Source organism: Oncorhynchus kisutch, linkage group LG7 (assembly GCF_002021735.2).
Source record: "Oncorhynchus kisutch isolate 150728-3 linkage group LG7, Okis_V2, whole genome shotgun sequence".
NCBI lineage: Eukaryota > Metazoa > Chordata > Actinopteri > Salmoniformes > Salmonidae > Oncorhynchus > Oncorhynchus kisutch.
Window position 1 is genome coordinate 13916012 of NC_034180.2, and position 20364 is coordinate 13936375.

The following is a 20364-nucleotide window of genomic DNA, read 5'->3' on the forward strand; positions in this document are numbered from 1 at the left end:
TGCGTCGTGAGGTGTTTGCCTGCAATGCAGCTGCCTGGATCGATGCCCTCTACGTTATTAAATGTGGTGGCTGGCAGGGACCTATTCATGCCCTCCTATGTTTGTTTTCAGGAATGTCCGAAGTCAGTGTTGAGGCTGAGTCCAGGAAGGCTCCAGCCCAGGACATGCAAATGGGTTCATCTTTGGAGGCTGAGAATACTGAGGACTTTCGAAGAGAGAGCAAGGAGGATGCTAACAGCTTTGATTGTACTGACTATGTACTGAACAATGATGAAGTGCCTCATGATGACAGAGCAGAAAACGACAGTGATGTTCAAAATGACAACAATAATGCTGAAGACAGCGATGGTGCTCAAAATGATAATATTCAGAGCAACAAAATTACACAAACCAGTGTGAATGCTGAGCATGATGATGATGTTCCAAACACTAGTGGCAATGCACATTCTGACAATGCCGGTGCTAAAAGGGGAAATTGCCATACAGTGACTACTGATAATGATACACCAAAGGAACAAAAGAAAAATGAAGATACTCATACAAAGGTGACATTTATCTTCAATGCAGAGATCAACTCTGGGAGTCATTAATTCCAGCACTCTGGTTCATGTTGCTATATGTCACAAAAACATGGATAGCATTACACCATAGTTCAGCATATCGTTATTTTTTTAACAAAATACAACATGAACTTGAGTTAATGCATTGTATTTTAATTGATTCACTTTAATTGAGTTGTGTTTACAGGTACATGCCATGATGTTATGTTTGCCTTCGACTCTCAGCATATCAGCAGCCACCTTTATGCAGTAGTGACACTATTGTCCCATCCTAGCCATGGTGTGGCCTGTACGTGTGACTGATCCCAGCAATTGTAACACGGAACCCAAACCGGCTGCACGCGTACTCCATCGTGCATACATTTATTTTGTCCCCCTACACCAAACGCGATGACGACACGCAGGTCAAAATATCAAAACAATCTCTGAACCAATTACATTAATTTGGGAACAGGTCGAAAAGCATTAAACCTTTATGACAATTTAGCATGTTAGCTTGCACTTGCTAGCTAATTTGTCCTATTTAGCTAGCTTGCTGTTGCTAGCTAATTTGTCCTGGGATAGAAACATTGAGTTGTTATTTTACCTGAAATGCACAAGGACCTCTACTCCGACAATTAATCCACAGATAAAATGGTCAACCGAATCGTTTCTAGTCATCTCTCCTCCTTCCAGGCTTTTTAATCTTTGAACATATATGGTGATTGGCATCTAAACATTCATAGTATTACTACACCGACTGGCAACACAGTTCGTCTTTCAATCACCCACTTGGTTATAACCAATGAGGAGATGGGAGAGACAGGACTTGCAGTGTGATCTGTGCCAGAAATATAAAGGAGTTCTATTTTAGCCCCTGGCAACACAGACGCTCATTGGCGTGCGCGAGCAGTGTGTGGGTGCAATAATTGAATAACATAGATTTCTAAATTTATTTTGCAACGCACGCGTCGCGAGCGGTGTATAAGAATCCCACCCAGTGTTTCCTGTGTGTGTGGATACAGCACCCTGAATTGAATAGGCCTGTCACATGGCTGGGTAATTGCTGTAGGCAGAGTGATTTGCACGGCTACCTCGATGTTCCCAGTCAATGTCAGATCCCCTGCTGCTGTATTCAACCACTCCAAGCTGTTAGTTCGATGCAGATTCACTTGGGTCGTTGCCAACGTCAAATTAGTAATTGTGCATCATAGTGGAGTGTTCTTCAGGTGGTGATGCCCTCCGGAAGTGTCGTGGCTTCATAATAACTGCCTCTTTTTTTTGATAGAAAGGCTATAGTTTATGCACTCGATTTCTGTAATGGGCTGCGTGAAGTCGTCACATACTATGCAATCACTTTACCCGTCTCGCTAGTAAGCCCCGGTTGCCTTACGTTCTGCCCTGCTCTTTAAGAAGCGAGCCTTGGTTTACTCCCTCAGTTCAGCTGATCAGGAGGCTGCTGTTGTTATCCTTCCCTCCCCCAACTTGTCAGCTAGTTTCCAGGCTACTGAACTCCAGGGGCCTGAGCTCTGTTTCTCTGATATGCCAAACCTTGCCCCCATGTTCACCCTTTCAGTACCTTAGAACCATTTCTGTGTCTTGTAACCAGTTTTTGTTCTTCGGGAATTGTTACTGCTATATTGGCTTGTTAAAACTCGTACTCTGGGAAGACGAGATGGATGGGAGTCTGTCTTATCTACCTCAACAGTTAGACAAGCCTACCTGTGGATGTCTCTGTTGCCTGCCTGAATGTGGGCGTCTTGTGGCCTTTTTAAATATTCACGTTGTGTGTTATCTGATACCTGGTTCTCTCTGCACCTTTGGCACACTCCGCTGCCAAAGCAGTCCAAATAATTCCACGAAGCTCATTGTTTCTTATGGAGCTGGTTTTTGGCAATGTTTAAAACAATTCCAATGACAGAGAATATCTTCATAAACTGAATCATATTGAACTATTGGAAATGCATTAGGACCTATGCTTTGTCCTAATGCAATAAGAATAAGGAGAAAGTATACTGGCTTACTTCTTCCCCGGATGAGCTTCCAAAATATTATTTGTCTTTATTAGGTTTTGTCTTCTTGAGCGGTTCATGTACTCATGCACATACCAAATGACAAACACATAAACAAAGCAGTGCTCTGTGTTTGTGCTTGTTTTTCCCATTTGTGTGGCGTGTGAAATAATAGTCATATTTAGGCAGCAACAAATTGTATGTGTATCCTCCAGATAGCCTACTCTTGGTTCATGAACTTGATCTCATCTGGTTCCAATGAAGCAGACCTGTCCCTTTCGCTGGTTGATTTTGGCTCACTCTGTGATGCCATTTTAAATCTTCTTAAGGGCTTGTCTCATCCTCTCATTTTGATGTTAGCATTAGCACTGCTTGATCTCGTTAGCATGGTCTGTGAATGGAGCATTTACGCTTACCTGCACTTCACACAAGCATTTACGCTAGTGCTAGCCTTTCTTGGCTAGTTATCTAGTGGCGGCTATCTGCATTATTTAGACAAAAGTCCAAGGCAACTGAGGGGCGGAGTTCATGTTCGACTTTGGTATTTCCAAGTAATAATAAACCCTTGACAATGGCAGGGGACCATGACAAGTGCCAACCTCCTACCACATTGGTTTCAGAAATGCAGATAATATAGCTGCTATGACTTAGCTTTATACTGACTGGGTATTATAAAAGTGTTAGCCTTCCACTGTAGCTATGCCAAGTTGGGTATCCTGGCCCTAAAAATGCTACGTTTTTGTCATCCAGGCTTTTGTTTAAGTGTGATGCGTGAACACCATTCTACTGTGTCCAACTTGCAAGAGGAAGTTATGGTCGTGTTTTAAGTCATTGTCATCATTGACCCATAAGGAATTACTGGAACGGTGGTTAATAATTTGATGCCGGCTATAAATGTTAATAAGCCTGACTTACTGACGTAATACAGCTGCCTATGCTATTAACATTTGTAGCCGGCATCAAATTATTAACCACCGTTCCAGTAATTCCTTATGGGTCAATGATGACAATGTCACAAGGTTTTCTACCTACAGACTATAGCCTAATAATACTTTTTTTATTTCCTAATAGAGAATTTGGAATTGATGAATCTTTGAAGTGTTTCAATGAATAGTTATTTAAAATTGTAGCTGTCCTTGACCCATGCTTTAAGCAAAGCCTTTAAACATACAGATTCATGCTTAATTGACCAACACAATTCCTGCTGCATGAACAGGGTTGGTGTTGCTGCTTTAGCAAGTACGCCCATCTGTATTTTTAGCCTTTTCAGACAGTGACTCAGACAGTCAGTGTGGTTCTGTGGGAAAAGGTGTGAATGTGCTGCTTTTCACAGTCCTACATATTCTCCCTATGGGTGACGACACGTGACTGAAGTATCTAAATGGCTTGAAGGGGTGCCCTTTGACTCTCTTAACAATATCATACCAGACATTTAGCCCTATCTGTTTTGACAACCGGAACTTTTGTTTGGTCTGGTATGTGGATTTTTTTTTTGTATATTTACTGACAGCTGCTTCACCCTTGTGTTTGTTGAATTTGCCTTGACCAGATTCCATGGAGTCATGAAGCAGTACAATAACTCTGCTTGACCCAGATAGTTCTGCTTTGTCTGAGATAATGAGGCAATTTGAGAATCTGTTCCTCAGTCATAACACAACGTCTAACCCTAAAGGACTAAGGATATAAAAACTCAGACGTTTAATCACGCTCAAACCAAGTTTATTCACCCATTGGGTCATACAGCTGCATAAGACAAACCTGTGTGTGTGTGTGTGTGTGTGTGTGTGTGTGTGTGTGCGCATATACATACATACATACACACACACATTACACCCCAATTTGGGTGGAGTCTCCTTCTCTCTAAACATTACATCTTTATTGCTAGGCAGGAAATTAAGTGATGTGGGCCATAAACTGTTCCTTCTCCTCTAACCTGACCTCGGCCCCCTTCCTCACTAAACCACATCTCTCCATCCTTCTCAGTGCTCTAAAAAACATTTGATGTTTTCCTATTATTCTTGCTCTATGAAGTGGTCAGGTGAGCTTGCATGTGAGGTAACTTGTGTAATTCTCTGAAGGTTGACTGATCTCCTTTTATGCAATAACCCAGCTTGAGACTGTTTTAAAAACCATCCTAATACATTGAGATAACATCCTGCAGTATTGTTCATCACTTCTGGTGGCAGTGACCACAAGATGGCAGCCCATAGCTATCAAATTCTTTTGAGAGCCCTCTACTTACTCTTATAGACAAACTTTAGGTTAAAATCATAGGCCTACAGCTTCACTCGTGCACACTTGGAAGAGGAAATTCAGCTAAGTCTCATGCAATGTATGAAACACTGTTTAATATCTTACCATATCTGTTTGTGATTGCAGGACAGCACTATGGATGAGGAGGTCCACAGGAGCCCTGCGGCAGAGATATCGGTCACCAGCAATGGAGACTTGGAAGAGAGCCACGAGGATGTGTTCAGGGTAAAGGCTGGAAAGAGCATCCCCTTTGGCACTGCACTCACTCACCACACTACACATAATTACATGCATGCACTGCTTCTCAAAACTGAGTTTGCACTTGAGTTTTTTTATTTGGAAGGGAACCACATTATTGCGACATAATAACGAGGACAGAATGAATAGCTAGGCTTAAGCAACTTTGCAATCAGAGCCAGTGGGACAATGCACTGCTCGATTGGGCAAGTGGATACACAACGCTACTAGAGCTTACAGCCAAGCTTTACAAAAGGAGTGTATTTTACTTCCTGGAACATGTCGAAATCAGCAGTTTGCCCAAGTCAGAGCCACACCAGCCTCCACATAATGAATAGCCCTACACTGACTGGCATAATTTCTATAGTCATTCGTAAGGCACAGATGGCTTGGCTTCCATTGCTCTTGTTAAAAATAAAAAATCCACAAATGTAATGATGCATAAATTGGGCAAGAAATACCTTGACACCCAGCGCCATAGTCATATGTTCATAACGCATATATTTGGACCTGCTGTGACATATGGTATATTGTGTTATTTTATTGCTGGTTATGACGCCTACATGAGTGTCAAAACCCACAAAAGCTACCATTCAAGGCAAACCATTACATTACACCATAGCCTAAGTATCAACAGTACGTACAGTCGTGGCCAAAAGTTTTGAGATTGACACAAATATTAATTTTCAAAGTCTGCTGCTTCAGTTTGTATGATGGCAATTTGCATATACTCCAGAATGTTATGAAGAATGATCAGATTCATTTCAAAGTCCCTCTTTGCCATGCAAATTAACTGAAACCCCAAAAAACATTTCATTTCCACTGCATTTCAGCCCTGCCACAAAAGGACCAGCTGACATCATGTCAGTGATTCTCAGTACAGAGCTTGCTCAGGAATGGCAGCAGGCAGGTGTGAGTGCGTCTGCACGCACAGTGAGGCGAAGACTTTTGGAGGATGGCCTGGTGTCAAGAAGGGCAGCAAAGAAGCCACTTCTCTCCAGGAAAAACATCAGGGACAGACCTGATATTCTGCAAAGGGTACAGGGATTGGACTGCTGAGGACTGGAGTAAAGTATTTTTCTCTGATTGAATCCCCTTTCCGATTGTTATGGGCATCCGGAAAAAAGCTTGTCCGGAGACGACGAGGTGAGCGCTACCATCAGTCATGCCAACAGTAAAGCATCCTGAGACCGTTCATGTGTGGGGTTGCTTCTCAGCCAAGGGAGTGGGCTCACTCACAATTTTGCCTAAGAACACAGCCATGAAAAAAGAATGGTACTAACACATCCTCCGAGAGCAACTTCTCCCAACCATCCTGGAACAGTTTGGTGACGAACAATGCCTTTTCCAGCATGATGGAGCACCTTGCCATAAGGCAAAAGTGACAACTAAGTGGCTCGGGAATAAAACATCAATATTTTAGGTCCATGGCCAGGAAGCTCCCTAGACCTTAATCCCAATGAGAACTTGTGGTCAATCCTCAAGAGACGGGTGGACAAACAAAACCCCACAAATTCTGACCAACTCCAAGCATTGATTATGCAAGAATGGGCTGCCATCAGGATGTGGCCCAGAAGTTAATTGACAGCATGCCAGGGCGGATTGCAGAGGTCTTGAAAAAGAAGGATCAACACTGCAAATATTGACTCTTTGCATCAACTTCATGTAATTGTTAATAAAAGCCTTTGAAACGTATGAAATGCTTGTAATTATACTTCAGTATTCCATTGTAATATCTGACAAATATCTAAAGACACTGAAGCAGCAAACTTTGTGGAAATTAATTTTTGTGTCATTCTCAAAACTTTTGGCATGACTGTATGTTTGTTGTAAAATTATCAATGATATTGCGCACACATGATGTCAGACATGTACCTACCCCAATGCGCTGTTGCTGACGAATGCAAGAGCAGATTTCAGGAGCAGGACAAGACGCCCTCTTTTTGACTAATGACTGATTTAAAGACATGTATGTGATAGGCTTATATGATTGATTGGTCATAATGTTTCTTGACATTGTTAGGGTATTTTCTTAGTCCAAGTAAAATGACAGGATGGTCATAATGCTTCATGACCGTATCATAAAGTATATCTTCTGTAAGTTATTTAAAAAATGATGAAAAAACATGACCGTAAAGAGTTTATTACAACAACAAAGGATTTAAAATATAAACTTTAAAACCAAAGGAAACGACTTGGCTGAAAAAATATATAATTTGAATAAATGTGTGGTTTGACACTTATGCAGGTGTCATAACCCGCCATAAAATAACGCAATATATGTCACAACACTAAATATAGGGGTCATGACCGTATAACTTGTCATAACCTGTCATAATATCAGCTGTCATGACATATGACATGGTTATGACCATGACACTGGGTGTCAAGTAAAGGGTTACCAAATTATCTCCCCAGCAATGATAGTCTAGGCCTATTCCTAGTGCCATACAATTATTCAATAAAGGATTTAATGTCATATAGCTTGCCACTGTAGCTACATGATTGTAGTTGTAATCATTAGGATCAGGCAGCAGGTATTCTGCTCCACTCTCTGAGGAGGATAATTGGTTGTCAGTTGTGTTGCATCGACATAACTATTCTGCCCTTGAGTTGCGTTCCCATGCAAAACTAGACAGATAGCTAACAACTAAGTCTTCACTAAAACTCCCAAGGCGTGACTTTTCTTGAATGAATATATTGAAAACGTTTGTTGTGAAACTGCAAAATACAGAAAAGAATATACTTTAGTATTCAATTCACACCGACATACTGTAGCTGCACATTATACATTTGAAGTTGCATAAATACAAAGCACGTGCCAAGGTACCATGCATCTGGCATGATGCCAAACCATATAGCTAATTGTTACTCATATGGTAATTGACTCCTTTCATTACTCTAATGTACAACCATTTATGTAGAATAACAAAGCATATTACACTAGGAACAGTAACAAAACTACAGTATTGTATATTTTATAATTCGTTTGCATGACGCACGAGCAAAGTAATACAGCTAACGACATACATGAAAGGCATTGCAATTTGTGAGTAAATGCAACCAACATTGATATGTAAGCAACTCTATCAATAACAAGATTATCATCATTAGCTAAATGCTTGAATCGAACTTACAAACAAATATTTTCCAAGGTTGAAGCGTGACAAGAAATAACTACATTGAAAGACCTGCACCGTAGCGTTGTTTGTAGCTGCTTCTATGCGTGCAGAACAAATTCTCTACTTCCTGTTTGCGTAGTCTTTCTAAGTACCAGAAACATCCATTAGGGGGCAAATAACACCATTGAACACAATGAAAATCCAATTTAACCATTGTAATAAAATAATCTGTTACCTTCTAACAGGATGGCAGCACACTCCCCGCCTGGTATAATGAAATTGTGCCGCTATGAAATAAAACATATCAAGAAACAAATAATGTCCTTTCTATTTTTATCTTTTGTCTCTAGGATGCTTCAGAAAGAAGAACAACAATCTCTGAGATTGGTCTCAGAAACACCTTAGCAGGTCCTTGCTTGACAATTTTTAGTTCTACTTTCCTAACCTTTTTGTCAGTACTGGGAAAGGTTTTTACCACAAGCCCGACTGGCCAGTCATTTCTGTGTGCCCACTTTTACATTTGGCTTTTCTGCTGTCCATTTTCTGCGTCTCTGCAGCATTGTCAGGTACTCCTGTCTCCACCTTTTCCAAAAGGTGTCAGCGAGACACTGAACTTGCTTCCACTTTTTCCATTTCTCTTCTTTTTCTGTGGGAAGAGGGGCATCCCACTCACTCTGATCAGAAGAGAGTTCTCTGATTAAGGCTTTACCTTGCATTGTTATTGGAGCCACGAACCCAAGGGGGTCATAAAGACTATTCACTGTGGACAGGATGCCTCTCTGCGTAAAAGGCTTCTCATTGTGGGACACCTGGAATGAGAAGCTGTCTGTTTCCAGGTTCCAGGAAAGTCCCAGACTCCGTTGAAAGGGGAGAGGATCCACTCCTAGGTCCAGATCTTTTAAGTCTTTCGCACGGTCCTCCATAGGGAAGGCTTCCATAACTGTTTTGCTTGGATTGGATGCAATCTTGTGTAGTTTCATGTTGGACTCCGCCAACATTGCTTGTGGTTTTCTTAGAATGTTGATAGCTTCTTCTGTAGTAGCTACTGATGTCAGACCATCATCGACGTAGAAGTTCCTCACTACATATTGCTTGGGTTCTGACCCGTGTTCCTTCTCACCCTGTAGCGCTGCTCGTCTCATGCAGTAGATGGCTATGGCTGGTGAAGGGCTGTTCCCAAATACATGGACACTCATCCTGAAAACAAGACTCCCTAAATTGTATCAGCATATCGATTGCGCAACCAGGGCAGGATAAACCTTGGATCATTGCTATTCTAACTTCTGCGACGCGTATAAGGCCCTGCCCCGCTCTCCTTTCGGAAAAGCTGACCACGACTCCATTTTGTTGACAAGAACAACAAGAAGCTCCCGCGCTGAGGTCTGTTCAACGCTGGTCCGACCAATCTGATTCCACACTCCAAGACTGCTTCCATCATGTGGACTGGGATATGTTTCGTATTGCATCAATCAACAACATTGACGAATACGCTGATTCGGTGAGCGAGTTCATTAGAACGTGCGTTGAAGATGTCGTTCCCATAGCAACGATTAAAACATTCCCAAACCAGAAACCGTGGATTGATGGCAGCATTCGCGTGAAACTGAAAGCCCGAACCACTGCTTTTAATCAGGGCAAGGAGACCGGAAACATGACCGAATACAAACAGTGTAGCAATTCCCTCCGCAAGGCAATCAAACAAGCAAAGCGTCAGTATAGAGACAAAGTAGAATCTCAATTCAATGGCTCAGACACAAGAGGTATGTGGCAGGGTCTACAGTCAATCACGGATTACAAAAAGAAAACCAGCCCCGTCACGGACCAGGATGTCTTGCTCCCAGGCAGACTAAATAACTTTTTTGCCCGCTTTGAGGACAATACAGTGCCATTGACACGGCCCGCAACCAAAACATGTGGACTCTCCTTCACTGCAGCCGACGTGAGGAAAACATTTAAACGTGTCAACCCTCGCAAGGCTGCAGGCCCAGACGGCATCCCCAGCCGCGCCCTCAGAGCATGCGCAGACCAGCTGGCTGGTGTGTTTACGGACATATTCAATCAATCCCTATCCCAGTCTGTTGTTCCCACATGCTTCAAGAGGGCCACCATTGTTCCTGTTCCCAAGAAAGCTAAGGTAACTGAGCTAAACGACTACCGCCCCGTAGCACTCACTTCCGTCATCATGAAGTGCTTTGAGAGACTAGTCAAGGACCATATCACCTCCACCCTACCTGACACCCTAGACCCACTCCAATTTGCTTACCGCCCAAATAGGTCCACAGACGATGCAATCTCAACCACACTGCACACTGCCCTAACCCATCTGGACAAGAGGAATACCTATGTGAGACTGCTGTTCAAGCTCGTCATCAAGCTCGAGACCCTGGGTCTCGAACCCGCCCTGTGCAACTGGGTACTGGACTTCCTGATGGGCCGCCCCCAGGTGGTGAGGGTAGGCAACAACATCTCCACCCCGCTGATCCTCAACACTGGGGCCCCACAAGGGTGCGTTCTGAGCCCTCTCCTGTACTCCCTGTTCACCCACGACTGTGTGGCTACGCACGCCTCCAACTCAATCATCAAGTTTGCGGACGACACAACAGTGGTAGGCTTGATTACCAACAACGTCGAGACGGCCTACAGGGAGGAGGTGAGGGCCCTCGGAGTGTGGTGTCAGGAAAATAACCTCACACTAAACATCAACAAAACTAAGGAGATGATTTTGGACTTCAGGAAACAGCAGAGGGAACACCCCCCTATCCACATCGATGGAACAGTAGTGGAGAGGGTAGTACGTTTTTTAAGTTCCTCGGCATACACATCACAGACAAACTGAATTGTTCCACCCACACAGACAGCATCGTGAAGAAGGCGCAGCAGCGCCTCTTCAACCTCAGGAGGCTAAAGAAATTTGGCTTGTCACCAAAAGCACTCACAAACTTCTACAGATGCATAATCGAGAGCATCCTGTCGGGCTGTATCACCGCCTGGTACGGCAACTGCTCCGCCCACAACCGTAAGGCTCTCCAGAGGGTAGTGAGGTCTGCACAACGCATCACCGGGGGCAAACTACCTGCCCTCCAGGACACCTACACCACCCGATGTCACAGGAAGGCCATAAAGATCATCAAGGACAACAACCACCCGAGCCACTGCCTGTTCACCCCGCTATAATCCAGAAGGCGAGGTCAGTACAGGTGCATCAAAGCTGGGACCGAGAGACTGAAAAACAGCTTCTATCTCAAGGCCATCAGACTGTTAAACAGCCACCACTAATATTGAGTGGCTGCTGCCAACACACTGACTCAACTCCGGCCACTTTAATAATGGGAATTGATGGGAAATGATGTAAAATATATCACTAGCCACTTTAAACAATGCTACCTAATATAATGTTTACATACCCTACATTATTCATCTCATATGTATACGTATATACTGTACTCTATCATCTACTGCATCTTTATGTAGTACATGTATCACTAGCCACTTTAACTATGTCACTTTGTTTACATACTCATCTCATATGTATATACTGTACTCAATACCATCTACTGTATCTTGCCTATGCCGCTCTGTACCATCACTCATTCATATATCTTTATGTACATATTCTTTATCCCCTTACACTTGTGTCTATAAGGTAGTAGTTTTGGAATTGTTAGCTAGATTACTTGTTGGTTATTACTGCATTGTCGGAACTAGAAGCACAAGCATTTCGCTACACTCGCATTAACATCTGCTAACCATGTGTATGTGACAAATAAAATTTGATTTGATTTGTACTCAGTTATGTTTATATATGGGTTGTTATCTTCATACCAGAGAAACCTTAAGTAATCTCTGTGATCCTCACGTACACCAAAACAGTAAAACATTTGTTGCACATCTGCTGTTAGTGCAATGCAATCCTTGCGGAAATGCATTAGGACACCCAAGAGTGTGTTGTTTAAGTCTGGACCACTGAGCAGAACAATGGTGCTGACTAGGGAAACCTTCCCACTGTTCTTTGTGCCAGTCTGCACGTTCAAACTAAAACAATGTAACTAATAATGGCATCTTTATGCTTTCTTAATAAAATAATGTTAAAAATACTCTTTCAAAATGCCTATGTTTATTTAGTTATGATCCATAATGAATTACTATGGGAATAAATATCACTGAATTACAGAAATATTGGAACAAAGTTGTCTAATAAAGGTGAACAAATGGTTGCTTACTGGAAAATACTCTTTCACGTTGTACAGTGCCATTATGACTATTAGCAGGTAGCTGGACAGTAGACTTGCCTAAGAGGGTAGGGGGAGAATTCGAAGTTAGGTTGGCTGTATCACAACTGGCTGTGATTGGTTGCAATTTCAGTTTAATCCACCAAAGAAGACAAAACAAATAATACAACAAATATTTGTAGGAACATAAGATTCAACAACTGAGACAAACTGAACAAGTTCCACAGAAATTGAATAATGTGCCCCTGAACAAAGGGAGGGGGGGGGTCAAAAGTAACAGTATCAGTAGCTGGATTAAGTACTGCAGTGCATCCTCCTCATGGACTGCACCATATTTGCCAGTTCTTGCTGTGAGATGTTACCCCACTCTTCCACCAAGGCACCTGCAAGTGGATAGCATCGAGATCCAGGACTTGTGCTTGGCGCAGCCTCCCTCTGACTCTGAGATGGCGTAGCAGTCAGACGTCTTGTCGTGTCCCTTGTATATATCATTTTTTAAACATATTTTTCTTCGCAATATCTTTTAAAACATTTTGCTAAACCTCAACATCTAAATACTCTCCTGCAACCCGCCTCAACCAATGTAGCGTGGATCAGCTTTTTTTTCTAAAGTATTTATATTTACTTCGGATCCGGAACCCCTCAACTGAAGCTAGCCAGCTAACTACCAGCTATCAGTCAGCAAACCATTGCTAGCGGTCATCAGCTAACCTTTAGCTCGGAAAGCTCTCGCCAGTTCGAACAACGCGACTCTAACCAGAGCAAACTAGCTAACTAGCTAACCGCAACCCCGGATGACTACTCCTGGATAGCGTTTCCATCCACTTAGCTTGAAGCTCGCCTGGCCAGAGCTCCTGTGCTACCACCGAAGCATACTCCTGGGCTACAATATCCGGACCCACGACCGGTCTATCGATGTCACCGCATGAAGAGGCATAAACAGACTTAACCCCATCGCGACGTCCCCCAAAGGCTAACTTTCTAGCCCTTGCTATCTGCTTGTTTGCTAATTCGGCCTGCAAACTGCTAGCTTGTTTAGCCCCGGCCTACTAACTGTTAGCTTATTAGCACAGGCCTGCTAACTGTCTGAATCGCCGCGTCCCCAGCCAGCCCAACCACTCACTGGACCCATATTCACTTTCAATCTCTTTTCGATTTTTTATTCGATTATAGCTTCCGGTAACCTGCCTCACCCAATATGATACGGAATCGCTATAATTTTTTTATTTTTTAGAACACATTCAAGAACCTCCAGAAGCTAACCAGCTACAAGCTATTTAGTCATTGTTAGCCACTGCTAGCGGCTTTTACCTTCTGCACAGCCAGCCAGTTTTTTTTTTTGCCTGGATAATACTCGCCAGTCTAGCTTCCCTGTCCCATCCACCGCTGCCCCCTGGACACTGTGATCACTTGGCTACATAGCTGATGCCTGCTGGACTGTCCATAAATCACGGTACTCCATTCTGTTTGTTTATGTTTTATCTGTCGGCCCCAGCTGCACTCAGGCTCTGTGTGTAGTTAATCCGACCCTCTCTGCCTAGTCAACGCCATTTTACCTGCTGTTGTGCTAGCTGATTAGCTGTTGTTGTCTCACCTACTGATTTAGCTAGCTCTCCCAATCAACACCTGTGATTACTGTATGCCTCGCTGTATGTCTTTCTCAAATGTCAATATGCCTTGTATACTGTTGTTCAGGTTAGTTATCATTGTTTTAGTTTACAATGGAGCCCCTAGTTCCACTCTTCATACCCCTGATACCTCCTTTGTCCCACCTCCCACACATGCGGTGACCTCACCCATTACAACCAGCATGTCCAGAGATACCTCTCTTATCATCACCCAGTGCCTGGGCTTACCTCCGCTGTACCCGCACCCCACCATACCCCTGTCTGCGCATTATGCCCTGAATATATTCTACCATGCCCAGAAATCTGCTTCTTTTATTCTTTGTCCCCAACGCTCTAGGCGACCAGTTTTGATAGCCTTTAGCCGCACCCTCAACCTACTCCTCCTCTGTTCCACGGGTGATGTGGAGGTAAACCCAGGCCCTGCATGTCCCCAGGCACCCTCATTTGTTGACTTCTGTGATCGAAAAAGCCTTGGTTTCATGCTTGTCAACATCAGAAACCTCCTCCCTAAGTTTGTTTTACGCACTGCTTTAGCACACTCTGCTAACCCTGATGTCCTTGCCGTGTCTGAATCCTGGCTCAGGAAGGCCACCAAAAATTCTGAGATTTCCATACCCAACTATAACATTTTCTGTCAAGATAGAACTGCCAAAGGGGGAGGAGTTGCAGTCTACTGCAGAAATAGCCTGCAAAGTAATGTCATACTTTCCAGGTCCATACCCAAACAGTTCGAACTACTAATTAAAAAATTACTCTCTCCAGAAATAAGTCTCTCACTGTTGCCGCCTGCTACCGACCCCCCCTCAGCTCCCAGCTGTGCCCTGGACACCATTTGTGAATTGATCGCCCCCATCTAGCTTCAGAGTTTGTTCTGTTAGGTGACCTAAACTGGGATATGCTTAACACCCCGGCAGTCCTACAATCTAAGCTAGATGCCCTCAATCTCACACAAATCATCCGATAACCCACCAGGTACAATCCTAAATCTGTAAACAAGGGCACCCTCATAGATGTCATCCTGACCAACTGGCCCTCCGAATACACCTCCGCTGTCTTCAACCAGGATCTCAGCGATCACTGCCTCATTGCCTGTATCCGCTACGGATCCACAGTCAAACGACCACCCCTTATCACTGTCAGACGCTCCCTAAAACACTTCTGTGAGCAGGCCTTTCTAATCGACCTGGCCCGGGTATCCTGGAAGGATATTGACCTCATCCCGTCAGTTGAGGATGCCTGGTCATTCTTTAAAAGTAACTTCCTCACCATTATAGATAAGCATGCTCAGTTAAAAAAATGCATAACTAAGAACAGATATAGCCCTTGGTTCACTCCAGACCTGACTGCCCTCGACCAGCACAAAAACATCCTGTGGTGGACTGCAATAGCATCGAATAGTCCCCGCGATATGCAACTGTTCAGGGAAGTCAGGAACCAATACACGCAGTCAGTCAGGAAAGCAAAGGCCAGCTTCTTCAGGCAGAAATTTGCATCCTGTAGCTCTAACTCCAAAAAGTTCTGGGACACTGTGAAGTCCATGGAGAACGAGAGCACCTCCTCCCAGCTGCCCACTGCACTGAGGCTAGGTAACACGGTCACCACCGATAAATCCATGATTGTCGAAAATTTCAACAAGCATTTCTCAACGGCTGGCCATTCCTTCCTCCTGGCTACTCCAACCTCGGCCAACAGCTCCGCCCCAGCAGCTACTCGCCCAAGCCTCTCCAGGTTCTCCTTTACCCAAATCCAGATAGCAGATGTTCTGAAAGAGCTGCAAAACCTGGACCTGTACAAATCAGCTGGGCTTGACAATCTGGACCCTCTATTTCTGAAACTATCCGCCGCCATTGTCGCAACCCCTACTGCCAGCCTGTTCAACCTCTCTTTCATATCGTCTGACATCCCCAAGGATTGGAAAGCTGCCGCAGTTATCGCCCTCTTCAAAGGGGGAGACACCCTGGACCCAAACTGTTACAGACCTATATCCATCCTGCCCTGCCTATCTAAAGTCTTCGAAAGCCAAGTCAACAAACAGGTCACTGACCATCTAGAATCCCACCGTACCTTCTCTGCTGTGCAATCTGGTTTCCGAGCCGGTCACGGGTGCACCTCAGCCACGCTCAAGGTACTAAACGATATCATAACCACCATCGATAAAAGACAGTACTGTGCAGCCGTCTTCATCGACCTTGCCAAGGCTTTCGACTCTGTCAATCTCCAAATTCTTATCGGCAGACTCCGTAGCCTCGGTTTTTCTGATGACTGCCTTGCCTGGTTCACCAACTACTTTGCAGACAGAGTTTAGCGTGTCAAATCGGAGGGCATGCTGTCCGGTCCTCTGGCAGTCTTTATGGGGGTGCCACAGGGTTCAATTCTCGGGCCGACTTTTTTCTCTGTATATATCAATGATGTTGCTCTTGCTGCGGGCGATTCCCTGATCCACCTATACGCAGACGACACCATTCTGTGCACGTCCTTGGACACTGTGCTATCTAACCTCCAAACGAGCTTCAATGCCATACAACACTCCTTCCGTGGCCTCCAATTGCTCTTAAACGCTAGTAAAACCAAATGCATGCTTTTCAACCGTTCGCTACCTGCACCCGCACGCCCGACTAGCATCACCACCCTGGATGGTTCCGACCTAGAATATGTGGACATCTATAAGTACCTAGGTGTCTGGCTAGACTGTAAACTCTCCTTCCAGACTCATATCAAACATCTCCAATCTAAAATCAAATCTAGAATTGTCTTTCTATTCCGCAACAAAGCCTCCTTCACTCACGCCGCCAAACTTACCCTAGTAAAACTGACTATCCTACCGATCCTCGACTTCGATCATGTCAATATACAAAATATCTTCCAATACTCTACTCAGCAAACTGGATGCAGTTTATCACAGTGCCATCCGTTTTGTTACTAAAGCACCTTATACCACCCACCACTGCGACCTGTATGCTCTAGTTGGCTGGCCCTCGCTACATATTCGTCGCCAGACCCACTGGCTCCAGGTCATCTACAAGTCCATGCTAGGTAAAGCTCCGCCTTATCTCAGTTCGCTGGTCACGATAATAGCCCACCCAATTTTACCTACCTCATCCCCATACTGTTTATATTTATTTACTTTTCTACTCTTTTGTACACCAGTATCTCTACCTGTACATGACCATCTGATCATTTATCACTCCAGTGTTAATCTGCAAAATTGTAATTATTCGCCTACCTCCTCATGCCTTTTGCACACAATGTATATAGACTCTCTTTTTTTTCTACTGTGTTTTTGACTTGTTAATTGTTTACTCCATGTGCAACTCTGTGTTGTCTGTTTTATCTTGGCCAGGTCGCAGTTGCAAATGAGAACTTGTTCTCAACTAGCCTACCTGGTTAAATAAAGGTGAAATAAAAAATAAATAAAAAAATCACTCTGAAGATTTGGTTGTACTCTGGGGCAAGTGAGAGAAGACGGCTGTCCTTAGCCACTTCCCGACCAGCTTTCAGAGCTTTTAGTTCCGCAGGGAAGCTGACTGCTTGTGCATACTGTAGGAGTAGTGTCTGTGCAGCAAGGGAGGTGGGTATGGATGCCACCCCATCTGAGGTCTGGTTTGTGGCGGCGATCACATCCTGCAGTGTTTCGGATTGTGCTGGGTCAGGGAGTGCTGTTGGCTCCGTAGAGATGCTGTAGCATTGGGCGGACTTCCTTAACTCATGAGCTTCAGTTGGTTGCGGAGGGACCACAGGCCTGGGTGCTGTCGGCCACTTGTTCTCTGGTTGGGACAAGAATGGTGGTCCCAAGCTCCAGCCAGTTCCTTAAGGGTTTTATCACAAGTGATGTCATCAGCAGGATTGTTTACACTGTCAACATACCTCCAGTCATTGACTTCTGTTAGGTCTTCGATTTCTGCAATGCGAGTTCCGACGGACACCTTATACCTGCAGGACTCCGTCTTGAGCCAGATCAGTACAGTGGTCGAATCATTCCAGTAGATGACCCTTTGGATTGGTAAGGTGAGCTCGGCTTGGAAGGTGGAGGACTGCTGGGCTCCGGAAAGGGCAGCGCTGAGTTCCAGCCTAGGCATTGACAACCCATTCTTGTGTGCGACCCTGGACCTAAGCATGACAAAGGAGACATGGGTGTGGCCTGCCTTATCCTCCACTCGGAGATAAGAAACTGCCCCATAAGCGTGTTCTGATGCGTCACAGAACACATGCAGTTCCAAGCTGGATCCCAGTTGGTCAGCACAGGCTGTCACATAACACCTTGACATCTGGCCTTTAGAGAGCTCCGACAACTGTTTCCCAACAGATCCATCGTTCCACTTGGTCATCCCAGTCCCTCTTGGTGTGCCACAGGTCCTGGACTAAGACTTTGGCCCAGGTTGTGTATGGCAGGATATACCCGAGAGGATCGTAATTGACTGGCTAGGGTCCGATAGATTTTTTGTTATACTCCTCCCGGCACAGCCAGAAGAGGACTGGCCACCCCGCATTGCCTGGTTCCTCTCAAGGTTTCTTTGTAGTTTCCAGACTTTCTAAGGAGTTTTTCCTAGCCACAGTGCTTCGACATCTGCATTGCTTGCTGTTTGGGGTTTTAGGCTGGGTTTCTGTACAGTACTTTTACATTGGCTGATGTAAAAATGACTTTATAAATTAATTTGATTGATATGCTTTCCCATGCATTTTAAATTAAACTGAAACAGTAAATGACTCCACCGATGTATATTATCACATTTTCAATGTACCACATCAAAATATTTAAAAAATAAACCCCAATGAGCCGTGCACAACCCTTGTCCAAATTACTTGCAAGCGTGCTTTAACCTGTTGGCGCGCTTTGGAGAAGAAAAAAAAAGATACATAAAGTTACGAAGCACCCCACCGTTGTGGTTACTCACTACTCATAGATATTTCCTCAGCGAAGTATAGCAGTTCCATGCATGTGTCCTCACAATATCCACAGCAAACACAGCTATCAATGCAGACAGTACTCCTTAGCAGCAACAGATATCCCATGGAAACATGAACTTGTTAATCTTCCACAAGTAATTCTCTCCTGGTCTCGCACAATACTAACTTCTAGGCTGTCATATCTCCACAATGAAACGGTAGCTTCAGTCTCTAAGTCTGTCAGTCTCTAAGTCTAAGTCTGTCTTAACAAAATAATAATAACTCTTAAAATAAAATCAGTATTTCCCTTCAAACCCCGTTAGGAATGGGTTTTGTTCTATTTTTATCGCAATGTCTCCATCTTTTTTTCCCCAGGGCCTCCTGTTAACCAGGTCAAGTCTCCCATTGGCCTCAGCTTAACAAGCTACCTTTTATTGGTCAAAACTTTTACTTAAAAGTAAACCAACCTATTCACTTGTACATAAAATAATTATTTATTCTAAAGAAATGCATTAACGACATTACAATTCAGGAGCAATTCGATCATTTTTTTTAATAACATATAAACTCTACTTGGTTTTAACAAGGGTATTACAAAGTTATGCATACCATTCGGTAGCTCCTACCTATAAACTGTGAGTTTGGACATTTACAAGTGCGTGTGAACGAGAAACATTGTGCAAAGGAACAAAGTTTTGATGCATTTTTGTCTGAAGGAATAACAGTAATGGTTTTAAAGCAGCATGTATACACGCTGTGTCTGTGTGGAGTCTGGAGTCGCTAGGGAAAAGGGCCTGCCTGTTCTCCTCTGAGAATATGGGGGAGGAGCAGACCGGCTGAGAACAGAAAAACACGGTAGACACAGTAGAAAAAACAAGGATATCAAAAGATAGCAGTGGTAGCTGTACAGAACTCATCCAAAGGGCTTTTTACTTCTCAAACTTTGCGAACATGGCACAATATGATGCCCCATAATTCAGTAACTCACTGAGATAAACTTTAGGAGTTGCGTTAACTTACTAGTTAATGCAGAATTCTTGATATCAAACCCATATATTTCTTGCTGCGTTTTGTAAACACATCTAATTTTGTTCTTCAGTTGTACTTCTCCACTCAGATGCGAATTCACAAATGGGCATTCTATAAGCAGACAGCGCTTTTCTTCTGTACTATTCTTGGTGTAGCTAACCTACTTTTCTCCAGTAAAATTCAAGATTAACTTTAAGCGAAACATTAGGAAATGTAGCTGGCTACATTCTTTTCATGATCAACATTAGAAATATGATGGCCATGCAATTGTTTTTGCAAAAAATAAGCGAATTTACTTGTGTGGCTGCCAGCCTAATAGCGTTGCACTTCTGTTGTCATCTGATGACAATGCAGCTATTCTCTGCCGAATGTGTACGACTGAACAAATATATAAACATATCATGTAAAGTTTGTCCAATTTTTCATGAAAT

At 43.7% G+C, this 20364-nt stretch overlaps 1 protein-coding gene across 4 annotated transcripts in view; it reads left to right on the forward strand.

Annotated features, from left to right (window-relative positions):
* Nucleotides 1-20364, forward strand: part of LOC109894219 (arfaptin-1-like) — a 59894-nt gene that overhangs the window by 4357 nt on the left and 35173 nt on the right. For 2 of the 4 annotated variants that reach the window (XM_020487521.2, XM_020487522.2), the window contains exons 2-3: nt 112-545; nt 4931-5029. In XM_020487521.2, the coding sequence (XP_020343110.1) occupies nt 114-545; nt 4931-5029 (531 nt within the window). In that variant the 5' untranslated portion in view covers nt 112-113. The remainder of the gene's footprint in view (nt 1-111; nt 546-4930; nt 5030-20364) is intronic. The other 2 variants (XM_031828514.1, XM_020487523.2) reach the window with 1 other exon arrangement.